This window comes from Ascaphus truei, chromosome 22 (genome assembly GCF_040206685.1).
Source record: "Ascaphus truei isolate aAscTru1 chromosome 22, aAscTru1.hap1, whole genome shotgun sequence".
NCBI classification, from domain to species: Eukaryota; Metazoa; Chordata; class Amphibia; order Anura; family Ascaphidae; genus Ascaphus; species Ascaphus truei.
Genome location: NC_134504.1, coordinates 4,731,949 through 4,757,687, shown reverse-complemented (window position 1 = coordinate 4,757,687; position 25,739 = coordinate 4,731,949). Strand labels below are relative to the sequence as shown.

The following is a 25,739-nucleotide window of genomic DNA, read 5'->3' as shown; positions in this document are numbered from 1 at the left end:
TTGGGCTGATCAACAACCAAGCGTGTTACTAGTGTCATGAGAAAAGAACGAGGGGATCCTCAGTCACCGAACGCTTTGCGAACAACAGGCCTGCCACGTGTTACAGCCACAGTTACTAAGAGCTCCAACATTGTCCCGGCACCAACACACAGTCCCTTCATAACACAGGATCGTGGGGACTTGCGAGACATTGGGGCCAGACACTGCAGTTTATAAATACCGTAATATTGTGTATCTGATCCTCCGAGTGAGGAGAACGGTAATGTCTGAATATCTGGGGGAATAAGGGGTTTCTATAAATACGTTGTTATTCAAGGCCTAGTGTCCTGTACTATTGTCTGCCCAGCATGGGGGAAAGCACGGGTATAATGGGGAGGACTTGGGCCCACACCGTAGCAAACAGGAGTCAGTCTAAGGAGACAGAAAAGAGGGAATATATATATATATATATCTCCAAATAATTACACAAAACAGCAGGATTCTATAATGAATAAGTTTATCGTCTTACAAAAAATCATTGTCTAGAAATATGGGGATATATATACGTGGTGAGGGGGGGAGGGCGTTTCGGCAGACGAGACAATGTAATTGTATGCCCATGCAGAGAGATCCTTCATTCAGGAGAAACCCGCCACAGGCCAACACGTAACCCCAGGTTAGAATTCCAGCGCCCGCCGGCTCGCGGTAACACTGACTTCTCATAGTTATACCTGATAATAAAATCACAGGATGGAAGAGTAGATATGGATTTTAATATTCTCAATTGTCAGTCATGGGTTGGCCAACTCCAGTTCAAGGGCCACCAACAGGTACAGTCTTCGACTGAGCCACCTGTGCTGAAGCAGGGATATCCTGGAAACCAGAGCAGTTGGTGGCCCTTGAGGACTGGAGTTGGCCATCCCCTGGCGTAAGTGTCTAAGGCACTTCCGTATGCTTGGGGCGGAAAAGTTCAACAGCTTTGCCGAAAGTGAGATGATTGGGGCGTATCTTTGCACTGATGTGCTCTCCGAGAAGAGCAAGATACCTAAGGCGTCCATGTTACATTAACCCCGGCAGTATAAAGGTTTCCCTAGCAGCCTTTCCCCCTTCTTATACTTCAATACCAGTGCGCTGATGTCGTGCCCAGGCAGAAAAGCCTTCCTTCCATAGCATGTGATGGCAGGAGCTCGCGCACGCACACGCGTGTGCTCCGTGAACCATCTCTTACTTCGCAGAGAGAGACGAGAAGACAGAACCTTGTTGGTGGATTCACAGCTTAGTTTTGCAGGAGGATCCCGTGAAAAGGGCAGAGCTGCAGGTGAGACTGGGAAGGGGTCTGCAAATATCCCACCCCCTCACCCCATTACCCCCTCACCCCATTACCCCCCAGGGACGGGAGACACGGGGCCTGTAGTGTGTGTTTCTTCTTTCACATGATGCTAGAAAAGGAAAAGATGCATTTTACAACATTCGCCTGAAATACAGACGTACGAAACGTACAATATTTATCCCCCTTCCCACGCCGGCGCCCGGTGAGTTTTGGGCCGTGGAAGGAAACCTGGCCACGCTTTTCGTGGCGCCTCCTTCCCGACAGCAAAGTGGTTCACGGTATTGATATTTAAACGTTAGAAAAACAAAAACAAAGCACTTTCGCCCATGAGAAGCGCGGTACAAAACCCCCCGAAACGCGTGGGTCGGACGAGCTGCGGTGACGGTGCTGAGTTAGCGGCTACGTTTCCCTCTGCACCCTGTCCGTTCCCACCCCTCCCTGGGGCAGAGGGACGCCGGGCGCCAGGGTCACTCGGCCGGAGCGGGCGTTTCATTGACCTCGCTGGTTTTGCTCTCGACTTCGTCGTCGGATGGATCCAGGGAGGCGCCTTCGATCTGCAGCTGGCGGCGGCCGGACCGGCTGGAGGACGACGAGGAAAAGGACACCGGGCCGCCTCTCCTGGGGGGAGGGACAGGTTACAGGTGTAAGAGAGGAGGGGCGAACATACAGAATACATGTTACATACGCACATACATGTACGTATGTAGCGAGGGTTACCGCACTCGCGCAGGACGCAGAATATTACAGGATTCCCATTGGATACCATTGCTGCGATAACGCAGAAAAGCGCAGAATATACCAGCGCAATAACCCCGGCTACACCTGTGTATGTCTGACACGTGTGACAATGCCGCCGTACCGAAACTGCTTGTACTACGCTAATTAGCGATGGCTGGTGACTTAACGATCACAGACGGACATCTCAGGCCGTGAATAAACCATTTCTGGAGTTATTTCTCCGTCTCGCGGCCGCAAAACCGGCAGACGTGAGAAAAGGCCGAAGCCGCATGTTCCATCTCATGGATCCGGTGTGGAAGAAATACAATTCCAGTATAGCTTCCCCACTGTCCGTGCGCCTCACTGAGAATGGGGCGCACGTCTCGGGGGCGCACTCGCTGAATGGAGACGGCCTCGGGGGAGAGTTCCCTTTAATGGCGCCAGCAGAGGCCTGTGCGCTGTATGATCGCCGCCTCACCTCAACCTGTTCTTTAGAGTGGTCACTTCACGGCTCAGACCCTCGTTGGCCTCCGAGGCATCATCCAGCTCGCGCTGCAGCTTGCGCCGCGAGGCGTTGGCGCGCGTCGCTTCCTCCTCCGCCTCTTCCAGCTGCCGCTTCAGCTGCTTCATTCTGGTGTTGGCTTTCTCCATCTGTAGGGGGACGGGGGAGGGAGTGACGGGAGAGGGGGGGGGAAGAGGGAGGGGAGGGAGGGACGGGAGTGGGGGGAGGGAGAGACGGGAGTGTGGGGGGAGGGAGAGAGAGACGGGAGTGGGAGGAGGGAGGGAGAGACGGGAGAGGGGGGGGAGAGACGGGAGTGGGGGGAGGGAGAGACGGGAGTGTGGGGGGAGCGAGAGAGAGACGGGAGTGGGGGGGGGAGGGAGAGAGACAGGAGTGGGGGGGGGGAGGGAGAGAGAGACAGGAGTGGGGGGGGAGGGAGAGAGAGACGGGAGTGGGGGGGGAGGGAGAGAGAGACGGGAGTGGGGGGGGAGGGAGAGAGAGACGGGAGTGGGGGGGGAGGGAGAGAGAGACGGGAGTGGGGGGGGAGGGAGAGAGACACGGGAGTGGGGGGGGGAGGGAGAGAGACGGGAGTGGGGGGGGAGGGAGAGAGACGGGAGTGGGGGGGGAGGGAGAGACGGGAGTGGGGGGGGGAGGGAGAGACGGGAGTGGGGGGGAGACGGGAGTGGGGGGGAGGGAAGAGACGGGAGTGGGGGGGGAGGGAAGAGACGGGAGTGGGGGGGGAGGGAAGAGACGGGAGTGGGGGGGGAGGGAAGAGACGGGAGTGGGGGGGGAGGGAAGAGACGGGAGTGGTGGGGGGGGGGCAGGGAGAGACGGGAGTGGGGGGAGGGAGAGAGAGACGGGAGTGGGGGGAGGAAGAGAGAGACGGGAGTGGGGGGGGGGCAGGGAGAGACGGGAGTGATTGTCTTTTAAAGCAGTGTTCCTGTAGGTAAATGCTTCAACGATCTCAATGGAGATTTGGCTAATGGTTCTATATATATTAACTCCTTCCCTGCCAGCGTTACACATCGCTGCTCCCCGGAGACACTTTCCTTTCGGTTGGTTTTTGGAGACGGGACTTTAACATGAACATTCAGCAGAGATTCAAATCAGCGTTAGAACTAAGGGGGCTGCACCAAAACAAGTGAAAGTCTTCCTCCTTTCTGCCCCCTCCCCCCCCCGGTCTCTCCGTCACAGACTCCCCCCCCCCCCCCAGGGTAAACTCGCAGCGTTATTGACATTAATAGGGACCAGTTGTGTTTTGAGTGGGTGTTGCTGGCATTGATGTGCCACCTTTCCACTTATCACGAGGATTGAGAGAGGAATCCTACACTGGGTTACAGAGGCATTCGTCAATTGTGTTTGTATGAGTATCACCGCTACCTCTATTAAGTTTATATCTCACTGTTGTTTATATTTTTCACGCTAGTTTATATACAAATTGGTATATACAGAGAGCCACGACTGATAAGTTTTTTTCTCACATATATTGATGTGCCCCAGGCCTGGCTGCACGCTCCCCTGGGTGACCTGTTACTAGACTAGCGGTTCTGCGTTTATCACACGGCGCTCCCCCTGCTAGGAAATATTTGTCCCGCTCCCCCCAATTAATAAACGTTATCACCGACTCCTCAGACTATCGCTAACACTGTGTGACCGATCCCAGGCAGTATAGTGTCCTGAGCTCGTGGGGGGAACACACGCTTAATAATCCCCCCAAACCGCCCCTCAGTGTGTGCAGGCAGCATGGGGGGTATCGCTGTCACTCACTGCGGGAGCTTCCAAAGTCACGCCCCATAATGCCTTGCTGCTGTGGATGCAAAGCATTGTGGGAAGCGACTTTGGAAGCCCCGGCTGTGACAGCGATACCCCCCACGGGCTCAGGACCCCGCTATACTGCCTGGGAGCCGCCGGTCCATATTGTGTTTTTGGGGAAACCCCTTGGAGGCGCGTCACGGACCCCCGTGAGTCTGTAAGTAGATGGGATTGTGCAGTGTCCCCCGGGTCCCAGGCATGGCCGGCCTTGTACCTGCTCCTTGTACTGGTCAGCGTGTCGTCGCTCGTCCTCCACCTGCATGAACACCTCCTTCAGCTTCTTCTCAGTCCGGCGCACCAGCTTGTTAGAGGCAGCACGTTCCCTGCGGGCGAATACACGCGGCTCAGATACCCCCAACTAACCGCATCCCACCCATACCCCCAACCAACCGCATCCCGCTCAGATACCCCCAACCAACCGCATCCCGTTTTCAGGCTATTCCTGCTTCAGCACAGGCGGCTCAAGCAATTTGAACCATCTTGATTCAAAATGGCGTCCAGTTGTATCCAACCAGACAAAAAACAGCTCCTTGATGTCAGGGACTATCGTGCAAAATGTGGTTACGGTATCTAAAGAGGCGTCCAAACGCAGAGCGCGCAGACAGACAGCTTCCCAAAATATATAGTAGATCAGAGAGATGCATCATGAAAACCCCCAACCCCACCGTGTCCCATTTCCTTCGGAAGTGGCCCTGTTATGGTCGCCAGGTGGTCACCTTTGGAAGTGGCCCTGTTATGGTCGCCAGGTGGTCACCTTCGGAAGTGGCCCTGTTATGGTCGCCAGGTGGTCACCTTTGGAAGTGGCCCTGTTATGGTCGCCAGGTGGTCACCTTTGGAAGTGGCCCTGTTATGGTCGCCAGGTGGTCACCTTTGGAAGTGGCCCTGTTATGGTCGCCAGGTGGTCACCTTTGGAAGTGGCCCTGTTATGGTCGCCAGGTGGTCACTCACTTGGCCTCCTGCTCCAGTTGCTCCTCCAGCTGACCCATTTTGGCCTCCAGCGCGGAGATGGTGGCTTTGAACTTGGACTTGACGGATCCTTCCAGCTCCTGCAGCTTGGCCTTCAGCTCCTTGTTCTGCCTCTCCAACTGCTGCCGCGCGTTCTCGCTCTTCTGCGCCGAGCTGCGCTCCCCGGCCAGCTCCGAGTTTAGCGTATCCACCTGGCGCGGGATGAGGTTTCGTTCAAAAGCTCATTAACCTACTTTATACTTATCGGGGGGGGGGGGGGGGGGGAGACTGCAGGGAGACCTTTGACCCCGTTGTGCTACCCCACGGCCCGGACTCTCACCTGCAGAGTGGTCTTGCGGAAGCGGTCGTTGAGAAGTTCCATGTTGCTCTGCTCCTCTTCCAGTTCCTCCTCCAACTGGGCGATCCGGGCTTCCATGCGCCTCTTCTCTTCCAGCAGGGCAGACCTGGCAGGAGTAGAGCGGGACGCAATGACTCAGAGACAAAGAGTGACGTGGGTGTCTAAGCCGGCTCTGGAAACGAGCGTTGGCAATTCCTTGGGGGCAGAGACCTCCTTCCTACGATCTCAGTTTGTCTGGTCATACAATGTTCTTGTACTTCCTCCCACACTGTACTAAAGATAATCATTTCTTATGGTCTAGCCAAAAAGGGGTGGCCAACTCCAGACTTCAAGGGCCACCAACAGGTCTGTTATTCGGGATATCCTTGCTTCAGCACAGCTGGCTCATTCAGTGGCTCAGTCTTCGACTGAGCCACTGAATGAGTCAGCTGTGCTGAAGCACGGATATCCCTAAAACCGGACCTTGTGGACTGGAGTTGGCCACCCCTGGTCTAACCTATAAAGGGTTGAACATATCTCTTAGTTTCGATAGAAATCTCACACATTATTGCTCCCCGTGCAGACGGGACCTCTCCCCAGATCCCAGGCGGGGCAGAGATCCCAGCTAAGTACTAGAATGCAGATGCATTGTAAGCGATAATTTGGGTCTTGTGCCCCACACCCGCCGATAACGGACGCCAGATACGAACCCCCTTGGACGACCCATCGTGTTGGGAAACCTCAGACCCCATCTGATCCTTGGGGCTCCCTCTGTTATTTGGCTTTATGCCCATCCCAAGCATGGTTCCATTCCCTTCTTGTTTTGGCCTCTGCTGGCTGGCCATTCCTTATCTAGCATGTGGCCTAGACATACTGGAAGGAATAACCCGGGGCGTTTGACCTTGTTGATTGGGCAGATCGGGCGGTAATGGTATTTGGTTTGAAAGGTAGTCTGCACAGGGCTTCACTGGCAGGGGGAGGTGTTAACCCTTGTTGCGACTCACTTTCCGGAGGTGCTGTTGGAGATCTCGTCGGCCAGCTCATCACGCTCTTGCTCCGCATGACGCCTGCAGCGCTCGGAGGCGGCAAGCTCCTACAGGACGGGGAGAGTTATGTGGGTCACTTTCTGGAGGGGATTAACAGAGGGTAACACAACTGCTGCAGTGATCATGCTGCTCCCATAGCTGGGTGCGACACCTTGCGCGTGGTGAGACACTGCCCGTCAGCTGCTTGACGCCTTTTGGATTTCAATCCCTTTTGTTGCCAGGGAGACTTGTGACATTACTGTGCAACATGGCTTAAAAAAAAGATGGCGGGCTGAATGACAAGCCGTCCTGTCTAGGACAAAGGTGAATTTAGGACAGCGACGCGTATACCAGGTTACAAGTACTTTAAAATGATTTGGAAAGTAGTTTTTTTATTACCTAATTTCCTCGATTTTAAGACGCACCTTTTTTTCTGATTTCCACGTCTTAGAATCGATATTTAAAAAAAATGGAAAAAGAAAGTGTCTGCTAGGGGGGGGGGGGGGGGGAGGAGGGGCTAACCCTCTTCTCATGTACCACGTTTTAGGAGAGGTTCCATGTCAGCGGAGGATGAAGCGTGGGGCGGCGGCAGGCCAGGTCCCACGTCTGCAGAGGATTGAAGTTAAGACAGCGGGCGGGCGGCAGCAGAAGACCATCTTAGCATGAGACCTGAGCAGGAGGAGAGCGGCACAGGGGAACGGCTGGGGAGCAGCGCACGGTAACACCGGAAGTTGACCGGTGCCTGACTTCCGGTGTTACACTGCGCTCCTCCCCAGCCGCTCACCATCTGCTCAGGCCTCATGCTAAGATGGTCTTCTTCTGGCGCCCGCCCACCAGCCCGTTGTCTTAACTTCACCCCTCTGCAGAAGTGGGACCTCTCCTGCCGCCGCCCGCTTCATCCTCCCCTGAAACATGGTAAGTGAGAAGTAACTTTATCGATTGTAAGTGCCAAATCGATGGTGCGTCTTACAAATCGAGGAAATACGGCATTTACCATCTTTCCCCCATGTCTTTAGGACCGCGTTAATTTCAGCTACGGGGACCCCACTGCTTCCACGGATAGTTACCTCCAAAAGGTGCCCATCTGGGTTCTTCGTACAGATTTAAAGGTCCCATGGGCCTACCAGAAGCCACCACGGATAGCGTTGAGCCTTCCTATTGGCAGCTGGACCTTTAAAACCACCATATTGTGTTCACCCTGGATGGCACTGTACTGGGGGCACCTTCAGGAGGTATTTCGGGAAGCAGGGGGTCCCCGGAGCACAAATTAATTCCGTTCAGCTCTGTAGACCCCCTGCTTCAAATCTAGTACGCAGCCAAAAAAAGCTAGGCGGAACCACTTCAGATCCAAATCACATTTGGGATAAAAGGATCTATTTGGATCCAACTAAGGCTTTTACAAGTAGATATTAAAACCATAAGTCGGTTTCATTTTGGCTCTGGAAAGTCAAGTCCAGAGTTTGACCCTGCGCCCGGGGCCGGTTTAACCACTCGGCAAACCAGGCGGCTGCTTAGGGCGGCCGCACATTGTGCTGCTTAGTGCAACGTTTCCTAACCCGGGATGGCAGGATTTCCCCATCTCCCAGAGCAGGGCTGCTGCTAGGGGGCTGGGCACTTCCCTATAGCCTCATTGGCTGCTGCTGAATAAAGCAGCCAATCAGGAAGAGGCGTCAGGAGCCCGGGGGGTGTGGCCAAGCAGAATGGGCCAGACAGGCGAGGCTGCAGGTTCGCCTAAGGCGCCGGATACCCGCGCACCGGCCCTGCCTGCGCCCTTCCCAAAGTTCCTGCGCTCTGCAGGGCGAGCCCCGCTGCTGCTCACCTCCTGCAGTTGTAGTATTTCCGCCTCCAGGCTCTTCAGCTTCTTCTCGTTCTCCTTGGACTGAGCAAAGATGTCGTCCCGAGATGTCCGCGCCTCGTCAAGCTCCCGCTGATAATCTTTCATTTGGGCCTGTGGGGGGGAAATCGAGAGAGAGGGGTCTCCGTGCCGGCAAATTTAACACAAACTGCAGTAACGCCCTGTGGGATTTTTCGGATCCATTAAGGGTGATTACAGGGTTATGTCTGATGAAGGAATGTGGTGACCATCCCGCTGTTGGCGCCCACTGGCCCTCTTGACAATCGCTAACGGCTATCGAGGTTTTGTGATTAACCCAGTATGTGCGGGTGACCCGGCATGAGTGACATAAGTAGACGCCACAAATACGGATACATTCATTTTGAGCTAATTTATCCATTTATTTCGTACACATACCGGGACTGTTACCAAAACTTATACAGTGTAACCAGCTGCAGGCACCGAGCTTTAACCAATAGCAGCCGGACAGTAACCCAAGCTATAAACCCTCCCCTGTGACCAGCACATACTAAGGGGCTGAAACGCATGGAGAAGGGATCTCCGACACGCCACGTCCCATTCCATATCCCCCTTCCTGCGGTACCTGCAGTTTGCGAAGTTGTTTGATGGCGTCGTCACGTCCCTTGTTGGCGCCCTCGATCTGCGACTCCAGATCCTTTAGGTCCATCTCTAGCTTCTTCTTGGTTGCCACGGCCAGTGCCCGCTGCTTGCGCTCGTCCTCCAGCTCTGCCTCCAGCTCCCGCACCTGTGAGGAGACGGTTTAGGGGCTTACACTATACCCCCCGAGCGGCCGCTCTCAGAGAATATTCCCCATTCATGTGGACGGCTGCACCAGGGCAGATCAAATATACCCTAACTTTCTCCCTCTGCTGTGTTATGGTGCGATACCCTCTGTTGTGTTACTGTGGGATACATTGCAATAGCTTCTGTTGTGTTATGGTGGGATATATTGCAATACACTGTTGTGTTATGATTTGATACATTGCGATACACTGTTGTGTTATGGTGTGATACATTGCGATACTCTGTTGTGTTATGGTGTGATACCCTCTGTTGTGTTACTGTGGGATACATTGCAATAGCTTCTGTTGTGTTATGGTGGGATATATTGCAATACACTGTTGTGTTATGATTTGATACATTGCGATACACTGTTGTGTTATGGTGTGATACATTGCGATACACTGTTGTGTTATGGTGTGATACATTGCAATACACTGTTGTGTTATGGTGTGATACATTGCGATACTCTGTTGTGATACATTGCGATACTCTGTTGTGATACATTGCGATACTCTGTTGTGATACATTGCGATACTCTGTTGTGTTATGATGTGATACATTGCGATACTCTGTTGTGTTATGGTGGGATACATTGCGATACACTGTTGTGTTATGGTGTGATACATTGCGATACACTGTTGTGTTATGGTGTGATACATTGCGATACACTGTTGTGTTATGATGTGATACATTGCGATACTCTGTTGTGATACATTGCGATACTCTGTTGTGTTATGATGTGATACATTGCGATACTCTGTTGTGTTATGGTGTGATACCCTCTGTTGTGTTACTGTGGGATACATTGCAATAGCTTCTGTTGTGTTATGGTGGGATATATTGCAATACACTGTTGTGTTATGATTTGATACATTGCGATACACTGTTGTGTTATGGTGTGATACATTGCGATACTCTGTTGTGTTATGGTGTGATACCCTCTGTTGTGTTACTGTGGGATACATTGCAATAGCTTCTGTTGTGTTATGGTGGGATATATTGCAATACACTGTTGTGTTATGATTTGATACATTGCGATACACTGTTGTGTTATGGTGTGATACATTGCGATACACTGTTGTGTTATGGTGTGATACATTGCAATACACTGTTGTGTTATGGTGTGATACATTGCGATACTCTGTTGTGATACATTGCGATACTCTGTTGTGATACATTGCGATACTCTGTTGTGTTATGGTGGGATACATTGCGATACTCTGTTGTGTTATGGTGTGATACATTGCGATACTCTGTTGTGTTATGATGTGATACATTGCGATACTCTGTTGTGTTATGGTGGGATACATTGCGATACTCTGTTGTGTTATGGTGGGATACATTGCGATACTCTGTTGTGTTATGCTGGGATACATTGCGATACTCTGTTGTGTTATGGTGTGATACATTGCGATACTCTGTTGTGTTATGGTGTGATACATTGCGATACTCTGTTGTGTTATGCTGGGATACATTGCGATACTCTGTTGTGTTATGGTGGGATACATTGCGATACTCTGTTGTGTTATGGTGTGATACATTGCGATACTCTGTTGTGTTATGCTGGGATACATTGCGATACTCTGTTGTGTTATGGTGGGATACATTGCGATACTCTGTTGTGTTATGGTGGGATACATTGCGATACTCTGTTGTGTTATGGTGGGATACATTGCGATACGCTGTTGTGTTATGGTGGGATACATTGCGATACTCTGTTGTGTTATGGTGTGATACATTGCGATACTCTGTTGTGTTATGATGGGATACATTGCGATACTCTGTTGTGTTATGGTGTGATACATTGCGATACTCTGTTGTGTTATGGTGTGATACATTGCGATACTCTGTTGTGTTATGGTGTGATACATTGCGATACTCTGTTGTGTTATGGTGGGATACATTGCGATACTCTGTTGTGTTATGGTGGGATACATTGCGATACTCTGTTGTGATACATTGCGATACTCTGTTGTGTTATGCTGGGATACATTGCGATACTCTGTTGTGTTATGGTGTGATACATTGCGATACTCTGTTGTGTTATGGTGTGATACATTGCGATACTCTGTTGTGTTATGGTGTGATACATTGCGATACTCTGTTGTGTTATGGTGTGATACATTGCGATACTCTGTTGTGTTATGGTGTGATACATTGCGATACTCTGTTGTGTTATGGTGTGATACATTGCGATACACTGTTGTGGTATGGTGGGATACATTGCGATACTCTGTTGTGTTATGGTGTGATACATTGCGATACTCTGTTGTGTTATGATGGGATACATTGCGATACTCTGTTGTGTTATGGTGTGATACATTGCGATACTCTGTTGTGTTATGGTGTGATACATTGCGATACTCTGTTGTGTTATGGTGGGATACATTGCGATACTCTGTTGTGTTATGGTGGGATACATTGCGATACTCTGTTGTGATACATTGCGATACTCTGTTGTGTTATGGTGGGATACATTGCGATACTCTGTTGTGTTATGGTGTGATACATTGCGATACTCTGTTGTGTTATGGTGTGATACATTGCGATACTCTGTTGTGTTATGGTGGGATACATTGCGATACTCTGTTGTGTTATGGTGTGATACATTGCGATACTCTGTTGTGTTATGGTGTGATACATTGCGATACGCTGTTGTGTTATGGTGGGATACATTGCGATACTCTGTTGTGTTATGGTGTGATACATTGCGATACTCTGTTGTGTTATGGTGTGATACATTGCGATACTCTGTTACGCTATCAATGTAACAGCCGCCATTGCTACCACTGGCGTACTGCAACGGGACTCGGGAGACTATTCAATATACACACGCTTAAAAGGGGCGGGACTACTACGCTGTCACCCACCGGTCCACGCCGGCGGGCAAAATAACGCCGGCGGGCACAATAACGCGGCTACATCTGTCATTAGCAAAATTCTCTAAATTCACTCGATTTTCATTGTAGAGACAACACAATATTTCAACGAACACTTATTAATTTGGCGCCATTAACCCGTTGAAGGTCGGCGAAACATTTCGCAGGCAATTGAATTTTGAGGGGAAAAATGCTTCACATTCCGTGCCGTCCTTTGGGACAGAACCGCACATCTCTCGTGTTCTGCATCATAAACTAGATCCGGTCTGTGGTTCCCTGAACCTCCTGCGTATGTATAAATACACAACGAAGCCGCCCCCTGACCCGACGCCCTGCCGCGCTCCCGGCTCCTCACCTGCTTCACCAGCATCCGCTTCTTCTCCTCGTTCTGCTCGTCCCGCGCCTGCAGGTCGCGCTCAAACTGCGCCTTCATGGCCTGCATGTTCACCTCCAGGCGCAGCTTGGCGTCCTCCGTCCCCTGCAGCTCGTCCTCCAGCTCCTCCAGCTGGGTGCGCATCTCCTCCACCTGCTGCTCCAGCGAGCGCTTGGACTTCTCCAGCTCGTGCACCTGCGGGGAGAGAGGGGCTGAGCGGGGGGACATAGGACACCACCAACTGCTACGGACAGGCCTGGTCTACTGGGCCTCTACGGACGGGCCTGGTCTACTGGGCCTCTACGGACGGGCCTGGTCTACTGGGCCTCTACGGACGGGCCTGGTCTACTGGGCCTCTACGGACGGGCCTGGTCTACTGGGCCTCTACGGACGGGCCTGGTCTACTGGGCCTCTACGGACGGGCCTGGTCTACTGGGCCTCTACGGACGGGCCTGGTCTACTGGGCCTCTACGGACGGGCCTGGTCTACTGGGCCTCTACGGACGGGCCTGGTCTACTGGGCCTCTACGGACGGGCCTTGTCTACTGGGCCTCTACGGACGGGCCTGGTCTACTGGGCCTCTACGGACGGGCCTGGTCTACTGGGCCCCTACGGACGGGCCTGGTCTACTGGGCCTCTACGGACTTTGCTCCAACTTGAGCCCTGTGTGTTTGTGATTGGAGGATTTAGGGGGGCGTTACAAGAATGTGGCATCACTTTCCTGGCTTCCAGATACCGCCACCAGATGGAAGAAACGCGTTGGAGACGCCCTCGCCCATTGAGCAGTAAATGGGAGTAAGGAAGGTATTAACGAGATCCTTACACTTTTCCCCACGTCGTCCTTGGAACTCATCAGGTCCTCCATCTCTGCCCTCAGCTGCTTGTTCTGCCTCTCCAACTCGTCTCGGGCTTCCAGCGCCTCCTCCAGGGTCCGGGCCACCGACAGAGCCTTGGTCTCCTTCTCCCTGGCGTCTGCCTCGGCTCGGTCGCGCTCCTCTGCGTAGCGGGCGGAGATGTTCTTCTCTTCTGCCAGGAGCTGAGGGAGAGAGACGCACAGCTACACGGTCACCCCTCCTCTCCCCTCTCACATTAAGCCTCTTTGTACAGCCAAAAGGTTAGAAAACAGCACGGCGATGTGCACAGCCAACAGACCCGCTCAGGCACCAGTTTGAGAACGGGCTGCTGGTTCTGTGCGTCCGGCTCGTGTCGGTGGCTGGACAAGGCATTATCTGCTGCAGAAGTCTCGAGGTCTCTGCCCATATCTCTAGGTTTTGCAGGAGTGGGTATAAAAGCTGCAAGTAACTATTTTGCGGCTTTCCAAAGAGTAGTGCAAGAAAATGTAAACAATACGTGTGTGTGTGTGTATGGTGTGTGTGTGTGTGTGTGTGTGTATGGTGTGTTTGTGTACGTTTAGATTTAATCCCACAAAAATGAATGTGGCAAATTACCAATGTTTTGGGCCTGATGAAGGTCAAATTGCAAGACCGAAACGTTGGTAATAGGCCTTATTCATTCACTGAGTGCTGGACTTCCGCCTGCCCGCTGGAGGAACGGGTTATTCATCTTTACTGTTCCCTTGTGTGCGCCAAGACGGACTCGTTATATTTACATTTATACATCTATCTATATACACAGACACTTTTTTACTCCCTTCAACACGCTAACAACACGCTAACAAGTATGTGTTCTCCTTAACCATAGTTTTCAAGAACACTATTGTTAAATCACGCCTTAGCGTGAACATCTGCTACACGTACACAGACGCCTCTACACAAACACACGGGCGCATTGCTCCATACTAAAGGGTTAAACGTATAGTAACCCCCCCGTATAGCGCAAAGTCTGGCAACGCAGGGTGAAAAGGAGCAATCCAAGCACGTGGTTTCTTTTATACATAGTTTTGAAGCCGGGGGGGTCGCCAGAGTTGAACCCCATTAATTTCGGCTCTAAGGGCCCGAGAAGCCGAACTGGATGACGTAACGGCTTCCCTATTGGCCAGCAGGGTGCGGGAGCTTTGAAAATCGGCCAATGAGTGATCCTTCCTGGTCGAGTGGTTACCGGCACCTACTACAAAGGTAACTCCGGAAGCAGGGTGTCCCCAAAGCTGAAATTAATGGGGTTCAGCTTCGGAGATCCCCTGCTTCAATCCTATGTTATAAAAAACAAATTCACCCCGAAAAGTCGCCCGCTTGGATTGCTGCCTTAAAGCCCATGATGTGGAGCACACGGTCGGTGCAGTGTCACCTGATCGAACTTCTTCTGCTTCTTCTCCAGGCTGGACACGATCTGCCGCTGGTGGTCCAGGTCAACAATCAGGTCGTCCAGCTCCTGCTGCAGACGGTTCTTGGTCTTCTCCAGCTTGTCAAAGGCCAGGGCCTTCTCCTCCAGCCGCAGACCCATCCCCTCCATGTCCTTCAGCAGCTTCTTCCTGGTCTCCTCCAAGCCTTCGATGGTCCCCACGTCATCGTCCAACTTCTTCTTGGCTTCCAGTAGCTGTACGGGGGGGGGAGGGAGGGAGAGAAGAACAGTCATGGTCTGTATCCCCTGTTCTGGTTTGTGGTTGGCTAAGAGTCATCTAACTGGGGGTGGGTCAACTATACAAATGTAGACATCTTAATGGGTTTTTGTTTATTTGAGGCCTGCGCCGTACTGCGTTATTCTGCGCCATTACTATTTAATCCTATAAGAAGTTGATATCAGGAGGCAAGCCTGGGTGTGTTGGGGTACCCAGGGGGAACCCGCAGATCCACTACATCTGCACATATTTATGGCCATCACAGAAACCCAAGAATGGGTCGGAACGCTGATTCTGTTCTGTAATAAATGCATATTTTGATACACTGCAAGGCCTCAGAAGTGGCTACACTTTTGTGATTGATACTAGATCCTGATGTCCCTTGGATTTCGTTGGTCGTGCACCTGTGGCAACTGATACCACAGTCCCCGGGTGTGCCCCTACACAAAGACATCACAATAATCATACAGGTTGTGTGTATAAATTATGGCAAGCCGCCGCGTCCCACAACTGATCTGGTGAGTGTGAGAGAGGACGTGCGCTGCAGACTAGAGTTGGCAAAAATAAACTTTAAAAAGAAACAGTCCGAGCGGTTTTTCTTTAAATTTTGTAACAGGATTGAAGCTGGGGGTCTCAGAGCCGAACCCCATTAATTTCAGCTCTGTGGACCCCCTGCTTCCGGAGTTCCAGGCCTCCGAAGGGGGCGCCGGTATCGTTCTGCAGTTTAAAGCGCCCGCGTCACATGGGCCAATAGGAAGCCGCTCCTGATGATGTCACAGCGTTTTATTGGCCCGAGGGAGCTTTGAAAAGCGGCCATAATGTGAACACAGAAGTTGATACCGGCCCCCGCTACGGAGGGGAGTATCTCCGGGAGCAGGGGGCCCCAGGAGCCGAAATTAATCCTGTCTAAAAATAAAGAATGGCTTGGATTGCCTCTAAGATGCTTTAGGGAGCGGCAACATTAATAGGGACAAATCAGCAGGTCCGAGGACTCCCGTGTGACAATTTCAGAGTGAGAACACGTCTGCACCTACTTCAAATCAATAGCCATTAACCCCCCCCCCCCCAAAAAAACCCAATGTATATCACACTCCTCTAATACACCGCGGGTACGGACACGCGCCGGTCTGTACTTACCGCTGCCGATTCGCTGCTGGTAATCTTAGGGTGATCCAACATTGCTGCAATTTGGTTAATTGGTAGCAGGTGAAGATTCATTGGGATTAAGGCCCCTGCGAGGATGCAGGGGTCCCGGCAGCGGCCTGAGCCACTGATCAAGCCGCCTGTGCTGAAGCAGCGATGTCCTTAAAACCTGAGTGGTTGGTGGCCCTTGAGGACTGGAGTTGGCCACCGCTTGGTTAATGTGACAGCAGCACAGGTGCGTTACCTGAGCCTGCGTTACCTGAGCCTGCAGGGGGCGTTACCTGAGCCTGCGTTACCTGAGCCTGCAGGGGGGCGTTACCTGAGCCTGCGTTACCTGAGCCTGCAGGGGGCGTTACCTGAGCCTGCGTTACCTGAGCCTGCAGGGGGGCGTTACCTGAGCCTGCGTTACCTGAGCCTGCAGGGGGTGTTACCTGAGCCTGCGTTACCTGAGCCTGCAGGGGGCGTTACCTGAGCCTGCAGGGTGAGCAGCTGCTTCTCCAGGCCTTTCCGGGCCTCCTCCTCCTCTTCCTGCTGCTCCTGGAGATTATTCTTCTCCTCTTCCAGCTGACGGATCCGGCTGCTCTGGTTCAGTTTCTGCCGCGTCTCTTCCTGGAGCAGCTCCTGTCCGGGGGATTCACGGTTATTATTGTTGTTACAATGGGTAGATAACTGCTCGGGTGTACACATTGCTGGGAAAGGGAAGAGCTACAGAGCATCTCAAAGACTCATCATGTCCTTCACAGGCAGAGACAGAAGCCACATATAGCCCACACAGTCTGTCCCCGTCCCACAGTGACACAGTGACACAGTGACACAGTGACACAGTGACACAGTGACACAGTGACACAGTAACACAGTGACACAGTGGAAGACGACACTCCGTTCTGTATCACACGCCGCAGCGAGCCTGAGCCCAAAGTCTATAGAAGGATGATATAGCGATGCAGTGACAGAAGGGACCTATGGATCATAGAGTATGTTCTCACACTGCAGAGTAATACAGGAGGAACCTATAGCTGCCCTCACACTGAAGGGTGATACATGGGGCACCCATAGAGGCCCTCACACCACAGGGTGATACGAGGGGGACATATAGTGACCATCACACCGCAGGGCGATACAGGAAGCAGAAACAATATGGCTTTTTACATCTCGCTTGGCACGGGCCAATAGTAAGTCCCGATGTCCTGTGTTTAAATACCAGGAATTAATTACCTGCGAGTTCCTCTGGACCCAGGAGGGTGGGGGGCACGGGGCTAAAATTAGCTCAGATCAGCTGTGGGGACCCCTTGTGTCCCACCCATGTAAATAACAAGGAGAGGGGAGGAGACCCTCACTCACGTGTGTGTCCTGCAGCTGGGACTCCAAACCGGCCGCATCTTTAGCCAATTTGATCCCTTTCTTCTCAGTTTCTTCCAAAAGGCAGGAGACATTTTCCAGCTCATTCTGGAGACAGCGAGAGGGGGGGGGGGGGCGTGAGAGAGCAGGGAGGGGGCGTGAGAGAGCGGGAGGGGGGGGCGTGAGAGAGCAGGGCCGGGGCGTGAGAGAGCGGGGGGGGGGGGGGGCGTGAGAGAGCAGGGGAGGGGGGGGGGGAGAGAGCGGGGAGCGGGGAGGGGGGGGGGCGTGAGAGAGCGGGGAGGGGGGGGCGTGAGAGAGCGGGGAGCGGGGAGGGGGGGGGGGGAGAAAGAGAGATAGAAGGGGGGAAACGGGGAGCGAGGAGGGGAAAGAGAAAGGGGGGGAGGGGGAGAGAAAGGGGGGGAGGGGGAGAGAGGTAGGGGAGGGGGGGGCAGGAAAGCAAGAGGCGCGGGGGGAGGAGAGCGAGATTAATATTACAAAGAGCTGCTAAATTTAAATAAATAACACGCTGCTCTGTGTATGGGATGCATCAAAAAGATGTAATTAGGCAGCGCTTACAATGTATCAGGGATATATATATATATATATAAATAAATTGTTTTTGCATGTAGGTATAACCATGATTATAGGTCTATGTAATGACCTTGTTTTCTGAGTTTTTGGGGTTTATGTGTCTATTATAAATGTACGTTTACAATTACGATGATGATACGTGTATTTGCCATATACCCGTGCTGAGTGTAACGTGCTCATCTCTCCGAGTAACATTTACAGCGAAGCGAAAACTAGAACATGCAGCTCCAATCGCTCACGCAATTCTCAGTACTAATCTACTGCTCTACAAAGCACCCGTCCAGCAGTGAGGGGGTTAAGGAGACAGTCACTTTATAGCCTCTTCCTCATATTAAACAAGTCTAATAACGAGGTGACATCTGCAATACTTAGTGTAAAAAACACTGCTAGTCTGTATATCTGTATTTATATAGCGCCATTCGGGTACGCAGCGCGTCACCGCAGTGACACGCGGGACATCATAATATAACACGTAATGGGGACAAGCGCTTGAGACATAAAAGTAACATTAGGAAAAGGAGTCCCTGCCCCGAAGAGCTTACACTCTACGTGGTAGGTAGGGAGAAGAGACAGTAGGAGGGTGTGCTGCAAGGGGGCAAGGTCCGTGTATGAGGTGTAAAAGTATCAGTGACGGAGCTACTCGTACGCTTCGTTAGGGAGGTGGGTTTTTAGAAAGGTTCTAAAGCTTGAGAGGGTGCCAGTCGGGTATTGAGGGGAAGGGAGTTCCAGAGGTGCGGGGCAGTGAGTGCGAGAGGTTTTAGGCGGGAGAGGGCTTTAGATTCAAAATGGGTAGAGGGTAGACCTCCTTGAGCAGAACGCGTCAAGCCGGTGTATAGCGAGAGATTAGGGCTGAGATGTAAGGACGGTGTGGGGCAGTCAGTAAGGTTATAGGTGGGGGAGGGCTAGTGAAAGCCATCTTCTACCTTTATATGGAGGTGTCTGCATTGGTCCGTTGCTGGCTGCAGCAGTAGGGTTCATGGTGTTAAAGGTCGCGGTGTATCAGAGGTAGGAGGAGTACCTGCAGTTTGCTGGTCTTGTCCAGCATCTCTGCCCGCAGCCGGTCCCCCTCGGACACCTTGGTGTGCAGCTCCTGCACCAGCGCCTCCAGCTTCTTCCTCTTGTGCTCGGACTCGGCCTTGCCTTGCTGCAGGGCCTTCACCTCCACGGACAGCTCCTTGTTGTCGGACTCCAGGCCCTGCTTGTTCTTCTCCAGGGTCACCTTGAGCTGCGCAGGAAGGGAGCGACGCCATCAGGGCCGGAGGGAGGCGTGTGACGCAGAGCCCCCCCCCCTCCGTATAAGACTGGTACAATGTCACCCCCAAGTAAACAGGGCCGGCTCGATGCAAGGCCTCTTACCTTCCGGCAGTGTCCCTAATCATGGCGCCGCGATGTCAAATAGCGTCACGTTGCACATGGCAAAAGGACATCACTGACATCCGAGCAACACGGCACCACAGGATGTGCCGTTGTCATAACAATGGGACGCCGCAAGACGTTTACGATGTCACGTGACACCCCGTTGTCATGGCAACGCTACGCCATTTGACATTGCGGCGCCATGGTGAGGGACACTGCAGGAAGACACTGCAGTGGCACCGATGGCGCTGCCATCACACCGGCCCTGATAATAAAGGCTTGTTGACCTGGAGCGGTATTATGAGTGCGGAGGCGTCCTATGTGGGCGCCACACTACATCTCGCCCCCTGCCGCTCTCACCCTCGCCCCCGCTCTCACCCTCTTGGCTTGCTCCAGCTGCTCCGACAGCTCCTCCAGGGCCGTCGCCTGGCGCTGCCTCGTCTCCTGGATTTGTGCCTCGTGGTTCTTGGTCTCCTCCTCGATGTTCTTCTTCAGCTCGGCCACTTCCTGCTCCCTCTTGGTCCTTTTAAGGAAACCAGTGAGATTAGTTTCGGCCCAGAAAGCTGGACCCCCCTCACCCCCCCGCTAAGCGGTGCTCCGACACCGAAAGGGTCAACAGAAGTCAGCAAACAAGATGGAAACTCGGCAGGTGCCGGGCATGGTGATGTATTTCTTCTAATTCCCCGGCTGTAACCAGGTCTTCTTCAGACACACAGAGGTAGCAGGACTTCCCTGTCCTTAGGGTCGCGTCGAACAAGCAAAAGTCTGTGGCGATGGAGACTGTCTGTCATGATCGGGCTCCCGGGGGGGGGGGGGGTCCATGCTCCTGATTGGGAATGCGTTAACCCTTCGGTGCCGCGGTTGCATAGCTGCGTTAGAGGGCAGTCAGTCTCGCTACATCTGTAGGTCTCCTAAAACGCTTCCGAGCCAGCAGCCTTCTCGGTGGCTGCGACAGCGTTAGATCACGGAAACCGCAAACCGAGCCGCAGAAAGCAAACTGGAATTAGGAGCCCCCCGGCCCCCGCTCGGGCAGACGCACGGGTGTTGGTACCTTAGCTCCTGCTGGGCAGCGGTGGTATCCAGCGTGTCCTCGAGCTCGGTCTTCAGCGCCTCCAGCTCTTCGCTCAGGTCTCTCTTCTGCTTCTCCGCCTTGTTGCGGGAAGTCTTCTCGGACTCCAGGTCCTCCTGCAGCTCGGAGATCTGAGCCTGCAGCTCACGCACCATCTTCAGGGTGTTGTTCTTTTGCACGACCTCATCGTCTCCCCTACGCACAGAGAAGGGGGGGGGGGGGGAGAATGCGCATCTTTATTAAGTACGCTGACAACAGGGCCAGAGGTCCCTCTGGTCACTGTGCCGGTGTCACCCTGCTGCCTCTGTGTTATTTGGTGGACACGAGTCCTATGTCTGTGCAACCCCGGGAAACTCCTAGGACCACCGATCTGGGCCCCCCCCTCCCCCGGGAAACTCCTAGGACCACGGTTCTGGGACCCCCCTGTAGAGGGAGAAAGGGGGTGGCCCGGTATTAAAGGGGTTGCACCCCATATGTCCATCCCCTTACCTCACCAGAAAGACAAGAGGTTAACTGGACTGCGGTCCAGGGATGAGGTTTGCACCTTGTTGTACCTTGAAAATGTATGTTCCCCTGTTCCCATGTTTCATTATAAGCATGTATTTTAATGTTTTAAAGTGCATTTCTGTATCTCCAGTTCTGGAGATCGCAGAGAGTTCATATTTGGCCAATATGTGGAGTCACTGTAGGCATTAAAAACTGGCAAAGGTCGACCCACTGAGCCCACCAGAATGGAACTTATTAATATGTGTAGATATTAAAGTGTATATGTATTTTATTTTGGGTCTGTTCTGAAAATGCAGACGCCATTTGCTAGGCTAATAGGTCATGAAGGCCAGACGGCTGAGTGGCCTAAGCACGGTGATCAAAAAGTAACTGCCTTGATTGTTACCCAATGTCTAGGGATTAAGTATTACTCAATCAACAAACTCTGACAGTCTGATTGTTGCCTGAGGGCATGGGTTAGTCTGTGTCTCCACATTAGATAATTGTTCACCAATAGGCTGTGTTCAATGTTAAGAATAGGGTTGCACAGGTATATAAACTGTGTCAACCCTACAGTTTTTAGTTGTGCTGGAGTTATGCTTCTGATACCATCTTGAATGTCACTGGACTGTTGGAGAATTGCTATTGGATACTTCTCCATCCCCCAACCCTAAGTAAGTGTTATCCTCTTGTCTGTTAATTGTACTATATTGCTGTGTTCACCTTATTTAAGGAATAAATTATATTTTATTATATCTTAAGCCTCGTTCAGTTCAACCCAGATATTTGGTGTTCATTATATCTTGTCATAAGCTACCGTGACACCCCCCCCCCACACTCCCCACCCTGTTGTAGAAGACACACCGAGCCACAGATCTATTTCCCAATGTGAGCGCTCAGCGCAGACGAGGAACCGTCGCTCCATGTCACCGTGGTTAAAAACACACAAACGGAGCAGTCTCACCTCATTATACAGGACGTACACACTGTGGGGCCTGGTCTCTGTTATATATTACACCCTTTGCCCGCTGCGAGCTCACCTGGCTAGCGCGGCCTGCAGCTCCTCCTCTTTTTTGGCCAGCTGCAGCTTGAGCTCCTCGATCTGAGCCTGCAGCTCGGCGATTTGGTCCTGCAGGTCTGTGGTCTCCCCGTCCAGCTTCCGCTTGGCTTTCTCCAGCTCCTGGCGAGTTTTCTCCTCCTTCTTCAGCCGCTCTGCGAGTGATAGGAAGAGCGAGGGAGTGAGTGGGGATAAAGAGAGGGGAGGGAGATAGAGAGACGCAGAGGAGAGAATGAGGGGGGAAGAACGGAGAGAGAAGGGGGGGAGAAAGAGGGGTGAGAGAAAGGGGAGGAGGGAGAAGATGGGAGAGAAAGAGGAGAAGGAGGGGAGAAGAGAGGGAGAGGAGTAGGAGGGGAGAAGAGAAAAGAGGGAGGGGGGGGGGGGGAAGAGAGGAGGGGGGGGGGAAGAGAGGAGAGGGGGGAAGAGGGGAGAGGGAGGGGAAGAGAGGAGAGGGAGGGGGAAGAGAGGAAAGGGGGCGGAAAGGGAGGAGAGGGATGAGAAACGTGAGAGGGAAGAGAGGGGGACGGGGTAGAAAGTGAGGGGAGACACGCGAGAGGGGAAGAGAAAGGGGGGGGAAAAGGGGGTGCTGAGAGGTAGGGGGGGGTAAGAGAAAGAGGAACCCAAAAGTATTCTACATGTACTTAAAATCCATAACTGTCTCTTATCCAGGGAGCTGTGTTACCTGCAGCTGCCCCACAATAACCTGATCGGATCCCCGTGGGACGTGCAACAGAACGGACTTTAAGTGCATTGCTGGAGAAAGATTTTGCCTTTTCCATGTCCACTTGAACCCAACGGTAAAGCCGGCTCCTTGCCGGAGGCTGCGGTTACCAAGAAAGGAGGAGAAGCTGGAAGTGGGACCTGCTGCTCACCTTCCAGGTCCGTGATCATCATCTCCTGCTTGTTCTTCAGCTTGGCCAAGTTCTTGGCCTTCTCTTCCTCCTCCGCTAGCTGCGACGTGCACTCTGCGATCCTCTCGTCCATCAGCTTCTTCTCCTACGGCCACCATAAAAAATACACTTTTTAGGGCAGAACCGACAGGGTGCATTGGAAAGTCCGAGTGAAAAGCTCCGGGTTAGACTTTGTCCAAGTCACTGCCACGTTGGGAGTCACCCCGGCCACCTAGGCTCATTTATACCCCAACGGTGACATGATGCGCCGTAACGTCGGTGGAACGCATTATTGGGCTCTCTGGAGTTGGACTTGAGGGACCTGAAAATGTTGCCCCTCTTAAAGCCGTTATCCAGCCCAAAATCATTTCACCCTCCCCCCAATAACTTAACCAGGAGGTCCGAGGTCCCACTGACGTCCGTGGCCCCCCACTCCCCTCCTCTGTAAAATAGATCATCTTTTGCCGTTTCTATGCCACAAAAGCGGTACATATGGCCGCACGGTTGCAGATATAACGTCACGTCATCTCCCTATGATGTTGTAACTATTGCCCACTGGCGTGGCCCTTGGCTGACCCTTTGTGGTCGTGTCCACCAAAGCAAGGATTCTTGCCGGATGCCCGGTATCTTAGGAAACAGAGAGTTCCCGGAGGTCTAGGAACCACCCGGCCAAGGTAAGTAAAGAATAAAACAAATGCTAAAAATATCGGGTGGGCGCGACGGCTGCTTTCAAGTGGTATAGGTACCACATTTTCTTACAACCCAACAAGGTCTCGCCAACTTGTCGAGTCTTGAACAAAACATCCACAGGAAGGGAATATATCCAGGGAAGAATGATGGATGTACGGACACAGCGCTCTCAGAGATGCCTGCAGGACATTGGTAGAAGACATGTTTCTGATCAGAGTATGCGACCTTACTGTATGTAGTAGGCCTCCTACCTTTATGAACTTGGAGTTTTGATCCTCCAGCAGAAGGATGTCCTCTTCCATCTTCTTGATCTTTGACTCTGCGGTGACTTTCTCCAACTGGAGCTTCTGCCGCGCGGCCTCCTCTTCATCCAACTGCTCCTCAAGGTCCTAAACCAGGCAGAAGACATTGTATTTTGCTTTGGGGCCGCCAACTTGCGAGGGAAGACGGATACAGAGCAGAGGACCACCGGACCTTCTGATAAGAGTCCAGCTGGACCCGATTATTAAAGTGTACCCTTCGGTCTGTAAATATTCGGAATTAAAAAAGTGGAGGAATGTCTCGGGTCCACCACAACACAAACCTGGACGTGCGTCTGCATCTTCTTCTTTTCGTTTTGCAGGACCTGGTTCCTCTCCTCCTCCTCCTCCATGCGGATCTCCAGGTCTCTCAGGATCTCCTCCAGCTCCTGCTTCTTGACGGCGAGACGAGCCCTCATCTCCTCCGCCTCGGCAAACAGCTCGGTCTCGGCTTGCAGCTGCTCTGCCAGGATGTTCTTCTCCTCCACCAGCTGAGGAAGGAGACGCAAAGAAAGGTCAGTGTTGGGGGCAAAAATCACAAGTCTCAGCTGCTATTTCAGAGGGACCCGCACAACTTCCAAGCGCCCCAAGGGGAAAAGACAAAGGTGTAATAAAAGCAGACCTTACTTTTTTAGTATTCTAATTTGGTGACGGTTTTCATACAGTAACTCCATAATGGACCAATAGATACTATATGCTCTGCATCTAGTTGTGCTGTGAGGGGGTGTCTCTGCCGTGGGGGGGTAGTCTCTCTGCCGTGTGGGGGGTGGGGGTGGTCTCTCTGCCGTGAGGAGGGGGGGGGGGAATCTCTGCCGTGAGGTGGGGAGGGGGATCTCTGCCGTGAGGGGGGGGGGGATCTCTGCCGTGAGAGGGGGGGATCTCTGCCGTGAGAGGGGGGGATCTCTGCCGTGAGGGGGGGGTCTCTGCCGTGAGGGGGGGGGTCTCTGCTGTGAGGGGGGGTCTCTGCTGTGAGGGGGGGTCTCTGCTGTGAGGGGGGGGTCTCTGCTGTGAGGGGGGGGTCTCTGCTGTGAGGGGGGGTCTCTGCTGTGAGGGGGGGGTCTCTGCTGTGTGGGGGGGGTCTCTGCTGTGTGGGGGGGGGTCTCTGCTGTGAGGGGGGGGGTCTCTGCTGTGAGGGGGGGTGTCTGCTGTGAGGGGGGGGTTCTTTGCAGTGGAGCTGAATTCACTCTTCCTCAAACTCTCTTGGACACCCCCCCAGAGTTGCACGAAAGGCGCTGACACACGGTCTTATCTGTTTGCAGATGTTACAGCTGCTCTGTTATTGTTCTTGGGTAAAATATTTTATCCCCCTGTACCGTATATTTCCCCTTACCCGTCCTTATAGAGTGTAAGCTCCTTGGGGCAGGGCCCTGCTTAGCCACTGTAACAATGTATGGTAATGTTTGTTAATGTACCGCGCTATGGAATAGGTTGGCGTGTTATAAATAAATGCATTATAATAATTGTTGTAGACAAGCTCTTTACTTCGAATGTATGGTAGTAGCAGAACAAAAGACGAACGCTGCTGTTTAGTACATATGAAGAAGAGACTTGTGAGGTCTCAACAAAAAAAGTTTGTGTACAAGCCTACACATCTCCAGGACCAACATGAAACGCTGCGCTACCTGCAGCAACAAGTAATACAGCCAGACTCCTGCGCACACGCTCCCAGCGCGTTCCACGCTCACCTGCTGGTGTTTCCTCTCCATCTCTACGAGCTCGCACTCCACCTTGGTCTGTTTCTCCTTCACCTTCAGCAGTTCCTCGTCCTTGGC

At 52.6% G+C, this 25,739-nt stretch overlaps 1 protein-coding gene across 4 annotated transcripts in view; it reads right to left on the bottom strand.

The window, feature by feature from the left end:
* Positions 1-479: 479 nt before the first annotated feature.
* MYH10 (myosin heavy chain 10) overlaps positions 480-25,739 on the bottom strand; it is a 90,153-nt gene continuing 64,893 nt past the window's right edge. For all 4 annotated transcript variants that reach the window (XM_075579705.1, XM_075579708.1, XM_075579706.1 and 1 more), the window contains 22 exons: positions 25,653-25,739; positions 24,252-24,458; positions 23,920-24,057; positions 22,961-23,084; positions 22,072-22,243; positions 20,528-20,740; positions 19,855-19,999; positions 19,139-19,345; positions 17,533-17,637; positions 16,660-16,812; positions 14,778-15,026; positions 13,357-13,569; positions 12,517-12,729; positions 9,083-9,244; positions 8,464-8,592; positions 6,624-6,712; positions 5,623-5,746; positions 5,286-5,494; positions 4,552-4,660; positions 2,505-2,677; positions 1,807-1,927; positions 480-1,418 (listed from right to left, as the gene is read on the bottom strand). The exon at positions 25,653-25,739 is cut by the window's right edge and continues 45 nt beyond it. In XM_075579705.1, coding sequence (XP_075435820.1) covers positions 1,359-1,418; positions 1,807-1,927; positions 2,505-2,677; positions 4,552-4,660; positions 5,286-5,494; positions 5,623-5,746; positions 6,624-6,712; positions 8,464-8,592; positions 9,083-9,244; positions 12,517-12,729; positions 13,357-13,569; positions 14,778-15,026; positions 16,660-16,812; positions 17,533-17,637; positions 19,139-19,345; positions 19,855-19,999; positions 20,528-20,740; positions 22,072-22,243; positions 22,961-23,084; positions 23,920-24,057; positions 24,252-24,458; positions 25,653-25,739 — 3,402 coding nt within the window. In that variant the 3' untranslated portion in view covers positions 480-1,358. The remainder of the gene's footprint in view (positions 1,419-1,806; positions 1,928-2,504; positions 2,678-4,551; positions 4,661-5,285; positions 5,495-5,622; positions 5,747-6,623; positions 6,713-8,463; positions 8,593-9,082; positions 9,245-12,516; positions 12,730-13,356; positions 13,570-14,777; positions 15,027-16,659; positions 16,813-17,532; positions 17,638-19,138; positions 19,346-19,854; positions 20,000-20,527; positions 20,741-22,071; positions 22,244-22,960; positions 23,085-23,919; positions 24,058-24,251; positions 24,459-25,652) is intronic.